The sequence below is a fragment of the Zonotrichia albicollis genome, chromosome 12 (genome assembly GCF_047830755.1).
Source record: "Zonotrichia albicollis isolate bZonAlb1 chromosome 12, bZonAlb1.hap1, whole genome shotgun sequence".
Taxonomy (NCBI): domain Eukaryota; kingdom Metazoa; phylum Chordata; class Aves; order Passeriformes; family Passerellidae; genus Zonotrichia; species Zonotrichia albicollis.
The window spans coordinates 1,137,142-1,153,032 of NC_133830.1; the positions used below are offsets into that span (position 1 = coordinate 1,137,142).

General features: G+C 50.7%; 1 protein-coding gene across 3 annotated transcripts; it reads right to left on the reverse strand.

Moving 5' to 3' along the window:
- Positions 1–1,725: 1,725 nt before the first annotated feature.
- EDEM1 (ER degradation enhancing alpha-mannosidase like protein 1) lies at positions 1,726–14,464 on the reverse strand. 3 transcript variants are annotated; one of them, XM_074550288.1, is made up of 12 exons: positions 14,024–14,463; positions 13,198–13,270; positions 11,645–11,748; positions 10,703–10,874; positions 9,483–9,666; positions 8,850–9,024; positions 8,238–8,355; positions 7,691–7,861; positions 7,031–7,104; positions 6,239–6,335; positions 5,193–5,375; positions 1,726–4,313 (listed from the first exon to the last, which is right to left on the reverse strand). In XM_074550288.1, the coding sequence occupies exons 1-12, from the start codon at positions 14,401–14,403 to the stop codon at positions 4,224–4,226; spliced, it is 1,821 nt and encodes a 606-aa protein (XP_074406389.1). In that variant the 5' UTR covers positions 14,404–14,463; the 3' UTR covers positions 1,726–4,223. The 3 variants fall into 3 exon arrangements, with proteins under 3 accessions (XP_074406389.1, XP_074406388.1, XP_074406390.1); XM_074550287.1 differs by having other exon boundaries at positions 8,238–8,358; positions 14,024–14,461; XM_074550289.1 differs by lacking the exon at positions 1,726–4,313 and having other exon boundaries at positions 5,367–5,470; positions 8,238–8,358; positions 14,024–14,464.
- Positions 14,465–15,891: the final 1,427 nt, after the last annotated feature.

A 15,891-nucleotide genomic window follows, 5' to 3' on the forward strand; every position in this document is an offset into this window, starting at 1 on the left:
TCCCAATTCCAGGGAGTTTCCCCCCACAATAATCCCAATTCCAGGGAGTTCTCCCATGATCTCCACTGTCCCCAGTGCTCCCAGTCCCACCAGTTGCTCCCCATGGAGACTGGAACTCCTCCCTGGCCCCAGTAAATCCAGCCCTGATGACCAAGCAGGGCTGGGGCTGCTCCTGAGCTTTCCTCCTCCACATCCCTGCAAAATGCCAGGCAACAAAACCTTTGGGGGAAAAAAGGGGCTTTTCAGTAAAATGGTTCCAAACAGCAGCCTCTCATCAGTGTGGGCACAAAGGAGGCTGAAGGGCACACAGCAGCTCCAGGGAACATTTATTGGTGCTTTCAGGTGGATAAACCACACAGAGGTGATCAGGGGCACAAAATCCCTCCCAAAAAGCAGTTCCAAGCCCGGTTGAAGGTGAACATCTGCAGGAATGAGAAGTGCCATGTCCTTTCCCTCTCGGAGATGCTCTGGGCAGTGCTGACCCCGCATTTTCCCGGCTGTGAATCTGCTTTTCCCAGCTGTGAATCTGCTTTTCCCTTTTCCCAGCTGTAAATCTGCTTTTCCCAGGTGTGAATCTGCTTTTCCCGGCGCTGGGGCCAGCGGGGTTCCGGTGCCCATCCAAAGCCCCGACCCGCGGCACAAGGGAGGGCTCTGCTGGAGGCAGCCGGAGCTGCAGCACCGCGCTCCTCTGGCCGGCTCTGAAACCCGGCTGCTCTCCTGCATTTCACCCTAAAATGGGGGTTTTCAATCTCATCTTTGGATTTTAAATCCTGCATCACCAGCGGTCTTACTCCGCTCCAGTCTCCCAGGAAAGCGACAATGGCAGAGTGGCGTTTTTGGAGATAATTTCTGAAATGTGGGCTGGAAAAGCTGCAAGCAAAGCACTCAGAGCTGCTCAACCCTGTGGGGGCAGATGAGGCAGGTGACAAGCTAAGGAATGACAGCAAACAGAGACTCCACTGATCAATGTGCAGCCACAGGGAGAAACCATCAGAGCTGGGGTGCTTGCCCCAAAATCAGCATTTCAGCCCCTTTACACCCACTTTAGAATTGCCTCCTAGAAATCTGAATGCAGCAAAAGTAAAGCAAGGCAAAGATCTCATCATCCAGAACCCCAGAGGAACTTTAGAACCACTGCAGAATCCCCAACCCCAGTGTTCCACAGACATCTCCCAGGAATGTGGAGTCTGATCCAGACACAGCAAATGTCCTGCCAGCCCCAACAGCCTCTCACCAGCGCTGCAAACCAGGAATCAGCACAGAGATAATGCCAATCCGACAGAAAACAAATCCAGGAGGGAAAGGCAGCAAAGGAGAACAATAAATCACAGTGATGGTCAGACAGCTCATTTCCACCTTCTGTTCTCAAACCCAGCATGAGCTGTTTCCCAGGCTGGCTCTCCATGGGCTGGAGAGAGCCCAGCAAGGGTCTCAGTGCAGAATTCCAGGTTTTCCATGGACTGACTGAACAAAGGACTGGGAATCCCAGCAGGGAGGTCAGGACCTGCTCATGAGTCCACTTCACTTATCCCACACCAATCCCTGCTCTCAGCTGCCCCCAAACCCTCATGGAGAGAAAGGAACAGAGGGAGAAGAGCCCTGTTGTTTTGGAGTGGGTTTATTCTCCTGCAGGAAGGATAAATGGAATTGTCCCAGCTCTAACCAGATGAAATCCCAGTGTACAGAAGGTGCAGGGAGATCCCCTACAGGACAAACACACATCAGAGTAGTCAAACACACTATTTTTTAATGGAGATTTGCAAAAGGCAAGCCAAGTGTTGAAAATTCAGGACATTTCATGAAAGCACATTTGGTCCTCTTCCAAGTTTCCTCAGTTAAATACTTCATGGATAAATAACAATTAAGCATACATGGCACTTTCAGTTCAGAAAACTTGATATTGCACATGATACCAAGAAATACAAGAGTCTATTTCAGCAAATGATTCCAGCACTGTTATCAGCTCCATTTTGATGCCATTGTCTTGTACAAAAGCTCATTTTAGTGCACAACAGGTGCCCTCTCCTTACAGAGTAAAAACATATCCAAAGCAGTTTTAGAACAAAGAGGAAGAAAAGTTGGCTCCTGAAGGAACACAGAGTCTTTTACCAGCAGCTTCTGGGAGGATAAAAGCATTCCTGTGGAAAGATGACTGTCACATCACCTGGCAGCAGAAATTCCACACCAATTCCCAAGGGAAGCTGACCCTGTTTGCCTGGAAAGCTGCAATTCCTGCCTGGGCTGCTCTCATTCTCACCACCTTTCACTATTCCTGGCAATCACAAGGAAAACACGACGGCAAAGCAGTTGTGCAACTTCCTCCCAGCCCTGGAATTGTCTCTGGAACGCTCTGGAATGGATTCTGTGCACAGTGCTGGGCTGGGAGCCTGCCTGGGCTCAGCAGTTCAGACAGCACAGTCACAGTCACAGGGAGAGGGCCAGAGTCACAGCCAGGGACAAACTGGGGCAGGAGGAGGCACCGGAACCCTCAGGGCTGTCTGTCCTGGTTATCCTGGCCACCCCCACACTCTGGGAGCTGCCCCAGCCCCTGGGGATGCTGGGCTGGCCCAGGAGCAGCACTGAGAGCCCAGAGCTCTGGGGGGGCAGCAGTGCCCCTGGCACCCTCCTGCCCTCCTCACCCTGCACCCACCACTGCCTGACCCTCCCTGCATCACAGCACCTCCAATCCTGCTTTCCCCTGAAACACAAACTCAGACACTCCACAAACACCTTTGGCAAAGGCAATGCCACAGGAGCTGAATCACCAGCTGCCTCAAACACCAAGGCAACCCCTTCTATTGCAATATTTTGGGAAATTTTAACCTATTTCCCTGTCCCCCCTCCAACCCTTCATCCCCTCAAACACACATAATAACACTAAGAAGACTTGATGATTTTTTTTTTTTTGCCTGAATACAAGACTCAACTATCATGGAATAGAAGATTCTACAACAAAGTCCCTGAGATGCATCTGTACATTAAAAGATTCCAACAATAACCTCTCCAGCACAAACTTCATATTTATTAGAAATGTTTTGAGTTGCAACACGTGGTTTATGAAAACCAATGTTGTTGTAAGAAGGTGAAAATACAGCAGATCAAGTTGCCCTCGTATTTATGCCTCAATTTAAAAGTCATTAACCCAAAAATTAAATTCTAGTACTTCAACTGCAGTCAAAAGTCAGAAGTATATAAACAACGACCAGAAAAAAAACCCAACTTGGTATATTTAAAATAGTTGTTTTGGCCTCAGTTTGTTGTCATCCCTCAAGCCCTTAACTGCCTTCTTCCTGAAAGTTCACAGATTTTTTTCCAGTATCTTCAAAAAAACTCCAAACACCTCTTTTTAAGTGACTTTGGGTTCCACTGTATTTTGCAACCCACTCATCAGAAATACTTTTCCATCTTCCAAGGAAGCTCAGATTTCCCTGGTAGTGAAGAGAACTTAAGGCACTAACACATGAATCCTGTCAGGAATGTGAAACAGTTTGTTCTTCATGTACTGTGACACCAGTTCTTAGCAGCATCTCTCCTGAAAAGGCACTGAAAACTTGGCAAACAAGGAAACTTTGGGAACTTCTGCCTGAGTGGCTCTGCAATTCCCCCTCCCAAAAAGGCACCTGGATTGGTTTGATCACTGGTTTCTGCAGCCACAGGCTCCCACAGCCCTGCAGCTTCTGTCAGCTGGGGCTGCCAGGGATGTCACACTCTGCCAGCAGTGATCTCTCCAAGAGTACACAGAGCAGTTTTGTTTCAGCAAACCCAGTGGGTTCCTACCTGAGTAGACCTTTAGGTTGTGTATTGCTAGTCAGAAAAATTCAATAGTTCAACTTGGTGTAAAAAATTGCACTTCCCCACTCCTTCCCCAAGCCCCAAGATCATTTCAAATTAAATAGCAGACCCTGCTCTAGAGGGACATTTGTAACACAGCTACAAGGAGGTAGCTAAGTGGCACAGGCCAATTTGCCTTCTTTTTCTTTTAAAATAGATTCAGCCTTCATTTGCAACAACATTTCTCATAGAAGTCTTGAAACAAGAGCTGTTTGTTCAGGTGGCACGGGAGGTTACCCAGCTCAGAGGAATGAGCTCCATCTCCTGGGTGTCCACTGGGGACACTGGGGGACACCTGGGGGACACTGGGGGACCCAGCCTTGCAGGGAGCAGCTGAAGGGGAGGAATGTCTGCAGAGGATGCCAAGCTCCCCCAAGTTCCCCTGCAGTCCCTCAGATCAGCCCCACCATTCTGTCGATCTGTCTCATGTAGTTGCTCTTCAGGGGCAGCAGGTACCTCCTCTCATCAGGGACTCTGTTACACTGTTGAGAAAATTTACATCTTTTTAAAGACTCAGATCCAAACCCAAGCAAGCTCATCCCCTCTGCAATCCCCTCAGATCCTCCCAGTACAGAAAACTGTACCAAATAACACTTTTTCATTCAACTTTCCCTTGTTCTGTGCAGACTTGCAGCACAAATCCCATAAATGAGCAGCAAGTGTTTCCTCAGTGCAGGCTGCAGCTTCCAAACACACAGCACAGCTTGTTGTGCAACTGAGATTCCCTTCACTATGACAACTGTGAATGTTTAAAATAATGCTCTTTTCCTGGAGCTCTGTGGGGAGGAGGAAGGAGCCACACCAGAACCTACCAGGAGATATTTTTTAATTGTCCTTAACTGCTGTAGTGGCAGGTGTCCCACTAGGGGTGGAATGAGGTGATCTTTAAGGTCCTTTCAACTCCAACATTCTGAGATTAAACCAGATCTGTTTTGGTTGGTGATGGGCACTGGAGCCACAGCTCTGGGGCCAGTTGAGGCCTTGCTGAGGAAGGTCCCCTTTTACATTCCCCAAAACCACACTGAGGAAGACAAAGCTGGGTTTAGATGACCCTCTGCTTCTCCCTTTGCCCCTGACAGCAATGCTGGAAAGCTTCAAGGGCAAAGAAAAGGGGAAGGGAAAAATAATTGGAAGTAAATTAACAAAGAACAAAACAATTGCTGCAAAACACTTCAAAGGGGACAGGTTTCACCTTCACCAGCATCCCACACATGATGCCATTTATGCTGCCGCAGAAAGTGCATTTCAGGGGAGCTCCTCAGGTGTTTGACATTTCTAAAGGGAACTCTCTGCCTTAGCCCTCCCAGAGGCTCAGTGTGTGCTGGCTGCCCCTCCCCAGCCCCAGGCAGTGTGGTGCTTACGTTGGAGCTGAAGTTGGCTGCCTTGGGCTCGGAGGGTTTGGCTTTGAGGCTGTGCTCCCCTGCAGGCAGGATGTCCTCCCACAGCGAGCTCCGGAACCGCTCGTCCACAGACACCACGTGGCCCTCAGTGGTGAACATGAACTTATTGCCAGACCTGTGCACTGGGTTCTCTTCATCAAACAGCTGAAGCAGAGATGGGACAGACAGGGACTGAACTACATCAATACTAAACATGAACTTATTCCAGATTTATGCACTGGGTTCTCTTCATCAAACAGCTGAAGCAGAGATGGGACAGACAGGCATTGCAGGTGTGCCCCATCCTTCACCTCCCAGTAACAAGCAGCTGGGAACAGGTACTCACACTTTGAAGGATCACACAAAAATACCTTTTAGTGCTAAATAATGCTGGAGCAAATGGAAATAAATAGTCTTAATGCAAGGGATTGATCTGAGCAGTTAGAAGAGGAGAGCAGAAGAAAAACTTCTCACACAGCTGAAAGTGCCCTTATTTTTCTAAGCTGCTCTGTGAGGCATTTCTAGGCTGGCATCCACTCAGTCACAGATTTATTTGGTTTTCTGCACTAAAGGAGATTGAGAACAGGGGCTTAGGCAATGCCAGCCCAAATGGTTTCTCCTGTGAGTGCCAAGGCCCAGCAGGGAGAAAGCAGAGGCTGCCCCAGGCAGGAGGGCTGCAAGCAGCACTTAGCTCAGAGCTGAGCAGCAGCTCCCTCCACTCCTGCTCCCTCTCCCTTCCAGCCTCTTCCCAAAGATCTGCAGCTCTCCAGGTGCAGGAACCACACCTGGGCAGCTGCCCCAGCTCAGACAGTGGGGTGAGGTCAAAGAAGAGGAGCTCAGCTGAATCACCCCCACACACAAACCCCAAAGCTCAGCCTCAATCACCCCACACACAAACCCCAGAGCCCAGCAGGTTGTCATTAATGATGCCCCATCCCCAACCCAGTTTCTAATTAATAATTAGTAACCTCCTGCCCCCTCCTGTGCAATTTTTGTGCAGAGCCTTGCAGTGAAGAGCACACACTTACCAGGTACAAATATTTACAGGTTTCACTGAGGAAAAAGCTCTCCATTCGATCCTCCTTGGTCTTGTCCACCACGTGGTGCAACGTGGCATAGCCACACCTGCAACATTGGACAGGGTCTGGGGTCAGCTCCAGCCCTCCTGCTCTCAGCCATGCCCTCCCCTCAGAGCATTCCAGCTGCCAGGGGAAGCTCAAATGGAACAGCTGTGCTGTGCAGCACTCACTGGTTATTGGTCTGTGATCACCTGAACTCCACTCACCAGCAATGCCTGACCTGGCCAGCCATCACACATTTGTCTAGAAAATGAGTCAATTAATAAAAAGGAATAAAAATTCACTGTCTTCCCCCTGAGCCTTGCAAGAAGTTCAGCTACTCAGTATTAGAGTCAGGATTCACTGCTGCTGTCTTGAACTGGAAGCTGATATCCAACAGCATCTGCCTTAGGAGCCATCCCTCAGTTCAGCTAAACACCAGGAGGGGAGAAATAATCTTGCAGGATCCCTAGGAAAAATCCCAACTACTGTTTTCAGCAGTTTTTAGCAGCTGATCATCAGCAGTGCATTTTGAAAGGCAGTGATAAAATTCCAAATGTATAAAGATATCCACTGGACTATAATTTCATTTTCAGATGGGAAAGAAAGAAGTGCTCAATAAATAAATCATCACTTGTGGCTTTCAAGGAGGGCTGGGTTTTCTGGTTTACCTACATGTGGCAGACTGGATTCTATACAATATTTGTAGAATAAAATATAGATATATAGCACTGAGAGAAGAAAAGAACATTGAAGACTGACTTTGCTTTTGTATATTTTTCCAAACTCTGCAGAATATCCATTCCCACATGAAGGTAAAACGGGTTCTTTGTGGCCTAAATAAGGAAGACAGACAAGAGTTAGAGTCAGCAATTTTGAAATCCTGTAAAAATAACACAACAAAGGCCTATTGGTACCAGAGTCTTGTGTATCACAGCAAACTTATCTTTATGGGAGCATGACTTGGATTAGCCAGTGCAAGCTTCTCACATTTGCTTTAGAGCAAATCCTAGAAAACCTGCAGTAAATTCAAACTCTCTGATCCCCTCCTTGTAGGCAGACAGTTATTTTAGTTTATTGTAGCTGTGCCTGGGCAGGATTGCAAGGAAAGCTCTTATATTTATTTCAGCAATTTTGGTTGAGCAGTCACAGGTCTCTGCCTTGTAAAAATCTGCCAGCAGCTTTTAGAAAATGTGGTTTTGTGTTGTTTTTGCCTGCCTTATAAAAAAGGCTGTTTTTGAAGCAAACAGCAGAGCAACAACATTGCACAACCCTGCAGTGCCTGCCCAGAGACTCCACAGGACAGGAGGCAGCTCCAGGGCTGCCAAAATTCAGCTGGCCAGAGGTCAGGGGGATAAAGTGACTTCCTGAACAAAAGCTTTTTGGCCCAGCCATGATGTGCAACTCAGGGAAGGCAGATACCTGGTACAGAAGATATGTGGACTCCACCAGCTCTGGTCTCAGGGGGTAGAAGGGAACATCTGGGGCCTGCAGCTGCCAGTTGTACCTCTCTGGGAGAGCCCCATAGCGTTTCCAGATGGCATAATAGAAGGCATGGAGGCAAATGGCATCTTCCACATCTCCTATCAACACCTGGGCACCAGAGCAGCCAGAGATACACACACTTAGTGCTGCAGGCCAGCAAAGATGAGAGTGTGGCACCTAAAACAACTCTTCCCCCATAAAACACACAGAAAACAACCCCCCAAAAGTACTAATGTATTCACTCTTTGCAGTAAAAGCTCTAGCAGAGCCTCACAGCACAGAACACAAATGCTGAGGCTAAAAGAGGGAAGTTGAAAGTCTCAGATCTAGCAGAGAGCAGGCCAGGGCTCCCCACACGGCTGTGTTAATGCAGAGCTGAACTGAACTCTGCCAAGCCACAGGTGGGAGCTCAGCTCAGGACTCAGGCTCACTCCCAGGCCAGGATTAGAATGGGCCTTTGGCCTTTCCCAGAAGGAAAGCTCACCTGCAGCCCAGGGAAGAAGGCCTGCAGAGAGTCAATCCAGGTGTTCATCAGCTGGCCCGTGTACATGTTGACATTGACGTAGAGGGGAGGGTCCCCTTCTCCTTCATTGCAGGCCTCCCTGCTGCAGGGAACAATGCAGGGACAATGCAGGGACAATGCAGGGCAGTGCCTCTGCCTGGGCAGCACACAGCACACTGCCACAGCTCAGGCAGGCACTGCTCTGCTGGGCTCCTTGTGAAGGGAACCCAAACACTGTCATGCTCTCAGAGGAGTTAATTCATATAGGGATGTTAATTCATACAGGGATCATATCTTCGAGCTCTGCCAGCAGAATTTCTACCAAAAGTCATGCTAGGCAAGATGAGGCTTTCAGAAGAACAAAGCAGCCAATTGAATACATTTCTTTTGCAGTGCCAGACTTTTCTCAGCCTTAACACTTCCAAATGGGACAGGAAGCAGTCTGGCTTCTCTGCACCCCACCAGTTGTTGAGGAATGAGGAGACTACCATGGAAAGGAGATTTAAGAACAGATTTTCTAGAGCCTGACACAAAGCACTACAAACACATTTGTTTCCACTGCTCAAGGAATTGATGCTGACATGAATTACACACCCTCTCCTCAAGTGGTTCTGAATGTTCTGATAGGCAGAGTTGAACATGTCCAGGTCTTCCTTTTCCCCAAAGAGGATGTAGGACTTCAGCAGGTACTCATAGAACGAATCTGACCCTGCTCCCAGTCCACTCTGCTTTCCAACCCAGTGACCAGTCTGGATATTCACAACATTTCCTTTCAGAACAAACAACAAGTTTAGTCTGAGCTTGCTGAGTATATCAGAGAGAAACAATCCAGTCAAGACTTGGCAATATCACAGGTTCAGAAATTCCCAAGGAGGAAGAAACAAAGATTAACATCAGATGAAGTGTTACAGTGGTGGATTCATCTGAGGAACACCCACACACATGCAGTTATTTTAAGTACTTTGAGTCATCTGCCAATCTGAATTACATTAATGGGGACACAAATCAGGGCCTTCAGTTCCATTCCCCAGTTTTGTGGAAAATTTGAGTTGAAAACCTGTGCCCTGAGGAGCCTTTCACAGACTCCATTTTTCATGGAAAGCCCCAAAGTGCCATTAGTTCAACACAAGCCCTGGGTACACAAGGAGAATGTGACTGAACAGCTACAGAGGGAGCAGAGGGACAAAGGTGAGGACACATGAGGACACAGCAGCACCCAGACTTTACCCAGCAGTCCAGTGTTATTGCTCCTGAGGCTCCACAGGGCCTTCACAGCTCTCCTGGCCACCCACTCGAAGGTGGAGTCTCCAAGCAGCCTGCTGAGGATGCCGAACTCCACCAGCAGGGACCCAGCTCCTGCTGTGCACGTCTCGTTGTGGCTGTCTGGGGGAACCCCCTTCTTCAGGTTCACCTGTGGGCAGGGACAGGCAGGCTGCACCCCCAGCTGTGCTCACAGCTGCTCCCTCCCTTTAGCACAAGCCTTCCTGCTGTTTGTGCACAATGTCCAGCATGGAATGTGCACACAGACACAAAACCAGCACACTTGGAAAGCTTTCCTGTAGAATTCCTGACATTTTTCTTCCAGCTTTACAACATCATGCCTAAAGTGGGCAAGCCTCATTTTTCTTTTATACTTGCTAACTTCACTTTCTCATGCCTTCCACTAAACATTCAAGCTTTTCCTTCTTTTCTGCCCCCAGTCTGTGCTGGTGAAACCAAGAGCTTCCTCAGTGGATGCTCCTCCCCTTCCCCACGGGACAGGGTGCTGGAGGGAAGTTACAGCACCCTCAGCTGCTTTACCAGGCCCTGAACAGAAGTGAAAATTCACATTTCTACAGGGGGAAAAGCAATGCTGCTGTCTCCAGAAATTAAGAGCAGCCAGGCAAGTGCTAATTATAGTTTTGCAGTTTAGGATTGTTCCAATAGTAGTGACATCCTCCTCCTTGCCAACTGCATCTGCTTACAACAAGAGGCTGCAGCATCCAGGAATCCCAGAGTATTGAGACACACTGAGCAGTCTTCAGGAAAATTCTGCAAGCCCAGAATGATAAATATTTCTGAAGAGTTTTATGCTAATATAATTGTTTTAGTAGCAAGTCACCAATAGAGTCACTTTCCTCCTATTTGCCTTTACAGTACTCCTTGTTACTGACAGCATTGTTTGCTGCTGTGTGACAAAGGCAGGGAATGCTCCACCAACCAGCGCAGGAACAAATGACTCCTGACCCACAGGGAACAATAAACACAGTGAAAATCAGCCCAGGGAAAACATTCACTAGACAGAAGGAGCAACTTGTACTATCCACATCCCCACAACTCAGGGCAGTTTCCCCTGTGTCACTTCAGAATAACTTAGGGCAGTGTGCACATAAAAGGGCACAAAAATTGAAGGTGCAGCACAGGTGAAACTGCTTTGAGCCTGTTTCCCCAGGGCTGCTGTCACTCACCCGAGGGTAGGGAATGCCAGTTTTGGTGTTCTCAAAGGCTGGCAGCAGCCTCACTGCCAGGTCATGAGCCAGGTGCAGCAGCTCATTGTCATAATCCTTGATGCTCATGTCACCAAAGGGCTGCTTGGTGTCTGTAATGATGATGTGGGCAGACAGCAGGCTTCCCAAAACCCTGTGGGAAAAGGAAAATCCAGGTTTTCAGTCTGTTCTGAGGCTCATTCCTCACCTGAACACCTCACTGCTGTCATGTCTGACAGAATTATGACTTTGTGCTCCTTACAGGCACTACACAAAATGACCTGGCTTTTCCCCCAGCAGTAGTGAACACATGTAGAACTCATGCTGTTGTCAGCCACTGTTCCAAAATCTGGTTCTGCAAAATTTCCCTAACCCAGGAGTTCCTGGAACAAATCTGTTCAGGAGTGAAGACCTCCTTGTCCCTGCAAATGGCAGAAAGGGTGTTGCATGAACTCAGTACTCAGAAAAATGAAAGCCTAGCCATGTGAAGCAGGAATAAACACTGCTTGAGGCTCTCAGAAAACAAAACCCCTTAAACTCAGACAGTATCTAAACCCATTTCCAACACAGAAGAGTCTTTTTTATCTAAAATGAAAATGAAAGTGAGCGGAAGTCCATGAAACAAAAACAGAGCAGGGAAAAGCTGTCCCAGGGCTGTTTGTTGATCAGGGCACAGATCTGAGTCTCTGCTGCAAGCAGAGTCTGAAGCACAGAGCCAACCACTGCCTCACTGCTCCATGGGACTGATTAAAATTGTTTCCTATATGAAAGGATGGAATATTTTCATAGGAGATTAAGAAACAGCTTACTTGAGGAGCCATTCAGGGAATAAAGCCTGCCAAAGACCTCCTAATCAATGATTTCACTGTGAGTTACACACACCAAATCTTTAACCTTTAAAGACAGAAACTCAGCACCACATACCTGATTGTTGCCTCAAAAACTTGGACTGTTGAGTCTTTGTCAAATGAAACTGTGTCAATCACCAACTTCACTGCCTTCTGGAATTCTGAGGAGTTTCCCATTACCTGTTACAGAAAAACAAAGCTGGTTTGTACAATTGTTGCTTCAGAAGAGGGTTAGGAAAGAGAATGGCAAGCTCACATTTTAGCCCAGCAGTCAGATTTAGCACACTGAGTATTCAAAGTGCCTGAATTATCAGTTCAAGAGTAAAGGTTAGCTTAAAACATAACACAGCTTGCAGAACAATGAAGTTTGATTGAATGTTTATTTGACCAAAGGCCAGTCCAACCTTTCATGCTCCTGACCCAGCACTGTACATCCAGCAGTTCCCTTGTGCCTGCCTCCCACAGGTCTAACCTAGGAATTGATTTCCACTGCATCCAGAGACAGATGTAAATTCAGCCTGAGCTTTGGGGAGCAGGAATGTGTAAAGATAACACAGGTTCCTGCTTGCTTGAGCTCATGAAAAGGCTGGGACATACCTACATTTTTAACAAAAGCACCAGGTGCCAGCTGTCCCCATCACCCAGACCCAGTGGGGAAGCATCATGTGTTGGTCTGAGCAATGGGGAGCAGAACAGGCTTGCCCCATGCAGCAGCTTCTGAAACACAGGAGATTTAGCAACCAGAACCTTTACATGTGAGAAAAGAAGTTAAGCACAGCCCCAGTGGTGATGAGGACAGGAAGGCACCATTATCAGGCACATAACACAGATCCCAAACTTCTCTGTCAGTAAAACCCAACATCTCCCTCACTTCTGCTTTCAGTTTTGCTCCAGCAGCTCCTCACCCCTGCTGCAGCCCAGGGTGGAGTGGGAAGGGTTTTATATCCCAAAGAGCCACAGGAGACACAGATCCCTGTGGCTCCTGCACATCAGTGAGCCCTGCCACTCCAGAAGGCACAAAGCCTGCCCCAGCTGCACAGATGAGAAAAGTGAAACTGCTGGGGTCTGTGAAAATGCCCAGCTCTTTCTCATGACCCCATGCTCTGGCACTAACACAGAAATGAGCTGCTCCTCCTATTATCTCCCAGTTCTGGCAGAAATGCAGCAGAGAAGCAGCTGTACAGGTTTTCCCCCCCTTCCTTTCACCACTTCACACAGATCAGTGTGTCAGTCAGGCCCTCTCTGCCAAGTGAAACAACCAGGGCTCTTCCAGCCACTGTGCACACAATGAACCCTCCTCCTGATGGACCTCTCAGCAGCTGCAGCTCAAATCCACCCACCCCGGGCAAATACCAAAGAGATCTCGTCTGAACCTTGGGGAGGAGCTCCAAAATTTCCTCTGTCTCTTCAGGAAATCTCTGCTGCCACCTCCAACTGCTCTCATTCTGTTACCCCATGTGACACTGCTGGTTTCTGATCCAGCTGTTAGCTCATGATCCAGCTGTTTGCACCACCTGAGCAAGCCTTGGGGAGCTGCCCTAGCCAGGGCAGTGTCCCAGGGTGGCCAGGGCAGTGTCCCAGGGTGGCCAGGGCAGCGTCCCAGGGCAGTGTCCCACACCAAGGACTCACCGCCAGCGTGTCCAGCGCGTCAATCAGCGTCAGGGAGTAATTCCCCAGCACATCATTGATGTTCAGGTTGGAGCTGGAAGAGCAAAATCACAGAATTGTTAAGGCTGGAAGAGACCTGTGCAGATCATCCAGTCCAACCCCCTGTGCAGGCAGGGTCACCTAGAGCAGGTGACACAGCAACTATCTCGGTAGGTTTGGAATGTCTCCAAAAGGGGAAGCTCCATGACTCCTTGGGCAGCTGTTCCACAGCTCTGCCCCAATATGCAAAGTTCATTCCAGTACCTGGCGGGAGGCTACAACAAATACGGAGAGGGACTGGAGTGACAGGACAAGAGAAAATGGCTTCCAACTTAAAGAGAATAGGTTTATACCGGATATCAACAGGAAATTGTTCCCTGGAGGGTGGGCAGGCCCTGGCACAGGTGCCCAGAGCAGCTGGGGCTGCCCCTGGATCCCTGGCAGTGCCCAAGGCCAGGCTGGACACTGGGGCTGGAGCACCTGGGACAGTGGGAGGGGTCCCTGCCATGGCAGGGGTGGCACTGGGTGGGCTTTAGAGTCCCTTCCCACCCAAACCATTCCACGATTCATACGGAGGTGAAACTTGCTGTATTTTAGATTATGGCCATTACCAACTGTGCCGTGGCTGGGCCCAGGCTGACCCCAGGGAGGCACACACGGAGCGATGCCAGCCCGGGGCCGTGCCCACCCCGCAGGGCCCCAGAGCCGTCCCCCCATAGCCGTTCCCCACCGGCCCCTCCCAGCCGTTCCCCACCGGTCGGTGCCCCAGAGCCGTTCCCCACAGCCGTTCCCTCCCGGCCGCACTCACGGGTCGCGGCGGTCGGGCCCGCGGCCGCGGCAGTGCAGCGGGTCGAGCTCGTCGCGGGGGAAGGCGTGCTCCATGTAGCTGTCGTAGCCGAACACGAACATGCCCCGGGCCGCGTCCCGCAGCCGCGCCCGCAGCTGCGGCGGGAAGGCGCCGCTGTAGCGCCGCTCGTACTCATCGCCGCCCGCCGCCGCGCCCCACAGCCGGGCCCCGCGGCCCGCAGCGCCCGCGGGCGGGCCGGGCAGGGCTGGCGGCCGCGGGCCGGGGCAGGGCAGGCGCGGGTGCAGGCAGAGCCCGCGGGCCAGCGCGGGCAGCAGCGCCAGCAGCGCCTGCAGCCCGAGCCGCAGCAGCAGCAGCCCCAGCACCACCGACCGCCATCGCATGGCCGCCCGCGCATAGCGCAGCGGCGCCGCCCGCGCCGCGCTGCGGCCCCTTTAAGAGCGGAAGAGAAACAAGGGTCGGGAGCGGCGCAACGCCCGCCCATTCTGCGCTGCTATTGGTGGAGACGACACTGAGGGGGAGTGGCCTCTGGCCATTGGGCGCGCGGCGTGTCACTCAAGGGCACCGTCCTGCGGCGTTAAAGGGGCGGGGCGGCGCGGGGCTGTCGTGGCACGGCCGGCGCAGGGTCAGGGCGGGGCCGGCAGCGGCGCGGCCTCTCCGGACAGGCCCGGGCCGGGAGCCCTGCCCAGCGCCGGGCCCTGCCCTGCCCTGCCCTGCCCGGCGGGCACTGCCGCAGCGCTCCCGGAAAGGCCCCGGGGTGCCGGTGACAGCGCCGGGCAGCATGAGGAATTCCTCCATGGAAAGGGTGCTCAGCCCTTGGCACTGCCCAGAGAGCTCTGCAGTGCCCATCCCTGGAGGTGTCACCTGGAGGTGGCGCTCAGGGCTCTGGGCCGGGACACTGTGAGCATTGGGCACAGCTGGCACGGCCTGGGCTGGGAGCGCTGTTCCAGCCTCAGTGATTCCGGGATTCTGTGCCCGCGGCAGGGAAGGAGCCGGCGGGGCAGGAGCTGCGGTGGGAGGGAGGGAGCCAAGGCACCTCCCGGGCCGGGATCCTGCAGCAGACGGACACAGCCATTGCCATCCCGCAGTGCCAGCACTGACAGGGGCATACATGAGGAGCAGAGCTCACACCAGCTGTGACCACAGCACTGGTGGCCCCGGGCACGGGGTGAGGGACAGAGCTGCAGAAAAAGAGCTGACAAGTGCCAGGTGTGGATGTGGATATGAGTGAACACACTCCAGCAGCACTGGTAAAACCAAACCTCTTGAAGATAAAAGAACAGAAAGAAACCACCGCCAGGGGAAGTAAAGAGGAAACTCAGCTCCGAGCTACCCCAGCACCCTCAGCAGCATTGAGTCACTGGCTGTGAACTGGTCACTTGTCACCGAGCTGAGCTGTCCTTCCACGCTGGTGCTGCATCCTTTTACCAAAGTGCCTGGTTGGTTACAAGGAAATGGAACAGAACGTGAAAAATGCCTGCACAGGAAAAAAAAGGAGTATTATGCACAGACAGACAAGCAGACAATAAAGATCTGTCTTCAGCTTGTATTGGAGAGTAGTTCAGAAGTCAGGTCTTTGTTTTCCAATCATTGCAACGGGAACACTAGAACGAATAAATCCAAATCAAGTATCACAACTCAGTGGTCCATCCAGACTTCTGGATGCTGACTCTGGATAAAATCCTCTAGCCTGGACAATCTTTCAGTTCCCTTCCTCAGTCTGCAGAATTCATGGATCTTTTAAATGTTACCCAAACCAAGAAGGGACTTAATTATTGATTCTAACAGGAGGAAAATTCCTTCTTGCTGCAAAGACTGAAGTATCCACACCCCAAATTAACACAATTACACAAAAGCACCTTAACAGTTTA

Excerpts from the sequence above, each read along its gene's own strand:
- EDEM1 (XM_074550287.1), bottom strand. The coding sequence starts at position 14,403 with ATGCGATGGCGGTCGGTGGTGCTGGGGCTGCTGCTGCTGCGGCTCGGG. Across the intron at positions 11,749-13,197 it reads ACGCGCTGGACACGCTGGCG|GTAATGGGAAACTCCTCAGA; the intron begins GTGAGTCCTTGG and ends TTTCTGTAACAG. Across the intron at positions 6,336-7,030 it reads GAAAAATATACAAAAGCAAA|GTGTGGCTATGCCACGTTGC; the intron begins GTCAGTCTTCAA and ends CCAATGTTGCAG.